This window comes from Phalaenopsis equestris, unplaced genomic scaffold, assembly GCF_001263595.1.
Source record: "Phalaenopsis equestris unplaced genomic scaffold, ASM126359v1 Scaffold000337, whole genome shotgun sequence".
Taxonomy (NCBI): Eukaryota; Viridiplantae; Streptophyta; class Magnoliopsida; order Asparagales; family Orchidaceae; genus Phalaenopsis; species Phalaenopsis equestris.
In genome coordinates this window covers 187,046-190,577 of record NW_018164779.1, presented here as the reverse complement: position 1 = coordinate 190,577, position 3,532 = coordinate 187,046, and the positions used below count along the sequence as shown (strand labels likewise).

At 33.9% G+C, this 3,532-nt stretch overlaps 1 protein-coding gene across 2 annotated transcripts; it reads right to left on the bottom strand.

The window, feature by feature from the left end:
• Positions 1-2,234: 2,234 nt before the first annotated feature.
• Positions 2,235-3,191, bottom strand: LOC110025852. 2 transcript variants are annotated; one of them, XM_020726525.1, is made up of 2 exons: positions 2,929-3,191; positions 2,235-2,834 (listed from the first exon to the last, which is right to left on the bottom strand). In XM_020726525.1, exons 1-2 carry the CDS (start codon positions 3,003-3,005, stop codon positions 2,504-2,506), a joined length of 408 nt encoding a protein of 135 aa, XP_020582184.1. In that variant the 5' UTR covers positions 3,006-3,191; the 3' UTR covers positions 2,235-2,503. The 2 variants fall into 2 exon arrangements, with proteins under 2 accessions (XP_020582184.1, XP_020582185.1); XM_020726526.1 differs by having other exon boundaries at positions 2,240-2,817; positions 2,929-3,014.
• Positions 3,192-3,532: the final 341 nt, after the last annotated feature.

Sequence of the window (3,532 nt, the reverse complement as noted above, 5' to 3'; positions counted from 1 at the left end):
CAAAGCGATCAACGATGGCCTCAAAAATTTTTTTGTATAAATTCTCTCTAAAAAAAGAGTACCTCAGTATAATGGTCTTTTTTTTTTCTCTCCCTTGATGTAATAGATAAAGTTTAAACTTAAATGACATTAAATATGTATGAATGTTACAAATTTAATAAAATAAAGTGTTTGCACATATTATGAAATTTATGAATATTACAAAAGAAGTTTAAATAAAAAAATTCAGGATGAACTTAGATTGTTAATAGTCTTATAACAAGGAGTCCATGAACTTGAAAAACTAATCATGAAGATGTCAATGTTGGGATTACCATAGTATTGAATGATACTTTCAAAAAACAAAATTTTAATTTGAGTGTGTTCTTCCCTTATTGATGGGATTATCATAATATCAAATGATATTTTCAGAAAAACTTCTTGATTTGAGTGTGTTCCTTCCTTATTGATGTATCTTTAGGTGTGACAATGTTCTTAAGAGGGGACAGGCTAGTGTATTGAAATTAGTACTTAGTGAAAGACCTAATCCTATTGAAACACAAGAAAGTTTGTGTGAGCCATGTGGAAACTTGAGGCCACGTTGATTTTCAAGTGATCATTTGTGAAGATAGTTCAATGACTAGATTCCTCAATTGACAAGAAGTACTAAAGACAAGTAATTTAAAAAGCTTCTTCTAAAAAATAAAGATTTACATACATACCACTCAATTCTTCTGTATTTACATATCTAGCATGTAATCTTACGCATGAAAGGTTGTTTTTCACTTTTTGAGAGTTAAATTGGTGAAAATTTTTACATATTTAACATACTATCTTGTGCATGATGTGGCGGTTTGATGCACCAATGAATATAAAATTGTAAGAATATTTTAAATTCAAAGCCGCACAAACTGTAGAAAATGCAACTACTAATACTCCATTGAATTTGCTTAAATTCTGAGGGTTTACAATTAATAAGCACCAACTGGCATTCCTTTGGTACATCATCTTTGGAAAGAAAACATACTCGATGAAAAGAAACGTGGCACATTAAAATTAGATTAAAATTTATGAAGAAACTTAGGTTCATATGTTACCATTATCTTGACTATTTGAAGTACGAAAAATTAATTTTTTAAAGTGGGGCCCACTTCGTACAGCTTTTTATTGAGTGACCGCCCACAACTCTGCGTGCGGTCATCTTCGTATGAAATAATTTTTCGTACTTCAAATAGTCAAGATAATGGTAACATATGAACCTAAGTTTCTTCATAAATTTTAATCTAATTTTAATGTGCCAAAGTGAGAAATGACCAGTGACAGGATGGAACCAGCTCAACTTTTTTAGGCTGCGCAAATTTTAAATAAATAAATAATATAATAATTGAATATAATAATCATAATAACTAATAAAAATTCATATAAGTTATTGTTTCATACTTTGCTCATATTTGATGCATGAGCGGCAAAAAGATGAAATTAACTAGAATCCAAATAAGAAAATAAAGAGAGAATGAGTAATGTTTTACTGAAAACAATAGAGAGAGACAGCTTGTTTCTATCTGTTTTTGTAATGTTTTCCATGACTCTCAACCATCACAAAACACAACTTAAGACTTATTTCTTGTCTCAAATTTTCGTGATTGGCAACAAGTGCGTTGTCATTGTAAGACAAGCTTTGTGATAAGCTTTGACATCAATTATTTTTATCCTAGCAACTAATTATGGGTAAGCCATAAGCTTCTTTAAAATTATACTTGGATTAATTGAATCAAGTGTTCCGACTATGGCGGCCAAGATAAGATTTTCATCCTTAAAGAAGGGATTTGACCTTCCAAGATTGAATGATTTGTTATATCCAAATGATTAATTGATTATATGGTTGACCTTCTTCGACACAACTGTTTTTTTCATCGTTTATCATCTCTAAGTTGTCGTAACATTATGAATTTTGTCGTCGTAACATTATGAATTTTTTTTAAAGCATGCAACTTTTATTTTGTCTGGACTTGGGATCAGATTGTGATAGTCACGTCTGCGATCATTCTAAAATGTGCATATAAGAATCCAAAAATTATGCAAAAAATTATTTTTTAAGGCTAAAAAATATTTTGTTTAATAAATAAAAATGTAACCTTTGTTGCCCCTTTAATCACCCATCTATTTTTTTTTATAGTAAAAAACACCTCATGAAATTATTTATTCTTTTGTTTTATTTTCCATCCATTACAAAATCCAGAATCTGATTGAAGAAAATCACATCACCTTCGCAAGTTCTTTAACTGTGATTACAGAACAGATCATACAGCTTCAGAAGATGACAAAATTCATTTTCCCATATATTAAATCAGCTTACATTTTCTTAACCATCACTCACGCCAGAAAGTGAAACATCATAATGATTCTTAAATAAAGTGGCAAAGACTAGCAAACAACTTAGCAAATTGAAGTAATCCAAAACTAAACGCTGATTCCAAAGTTTAGATTATAGAACATAAGTCTAAACATGGCAGCATTAGCTCATCTAGCTCTTGCTGGTCTTACCCAAGTTATTTCCATGGCGGAAGTCAAGCAGAACGGCGCTCTTGCAGTTGGGGCACTTGGGATCCTCCTCCGAAAGCATGACATATATGAGGCAACGAGGGCAGCCGGCAAGCACCATAGACTTGGTTTCAGGGCTGTCCCCCTGTTTCTGCTCATTCTCCGACGATACGCAGGAGCTCGGCGGGGAAGAAGACGAAGTAGACGACCGCTTCGGCGAACGCTCATCCCTCCCCGCCATTCTCGACGTTCCTCCTCTCGTTAAGTTCAATCTCAGCTCCTCCTTCGCTCTCTTCCCTGCGTTACGGCTCATCCTCTCCAAATCAAAACAAAAAAAAAGGGATTTTTATGTATATGAGATGATTGAAAAACAGGAGAAGGGAGAAAAGAATGAGTTTTGGGAGTCACCGATTAGCAGAGGAGGATTCAGCGAGCTTTGTTTGCCCTCTGGTTTGAGAATGGGGGTGAGGGATAATTAGGGGCATTATATATAGGAGGAGAATTGAATGAAGGGAAGGAAATGGGTTTTCTTTAATACAGCAGATGCTCTGTCTCTCATTTCTGGCCTTCTTCCATCAAGCTGCTCTATATGCTTTTTTGTATGTTTTGACTTCTGTCTGTCCTGTTCGGCGATGTTGGAAGAGAGAGGGAGGGAAAAGGGCGGAGAGCTTGTCAATATAACGTCGGTGAGAAGAACCAGAGGTGACAATTTGTTACTGGGAGCAGGAGAAAATATTATCAACAAATTGAGAAACGTGAGATGTTGCGTTCGGAGTTTAATGGTGGGCCGTCACGTGTCAAGTGGGTTATACCGTAATATACTGATTTTAGTCAGTGTTAAAAATAATAGAGTTCACTTGACATGTGGTGGTGGACTCCAAATGTATTCGGAGTTATGATGTAATATTTTTCGGGAAGAAAAAGAGATCGGGATGAGGGAATTATAATATCTTGATGTTTTGAATAAAATTAAAAAAAAATGAAATTTTAATTATAATGTATTGATATTTTG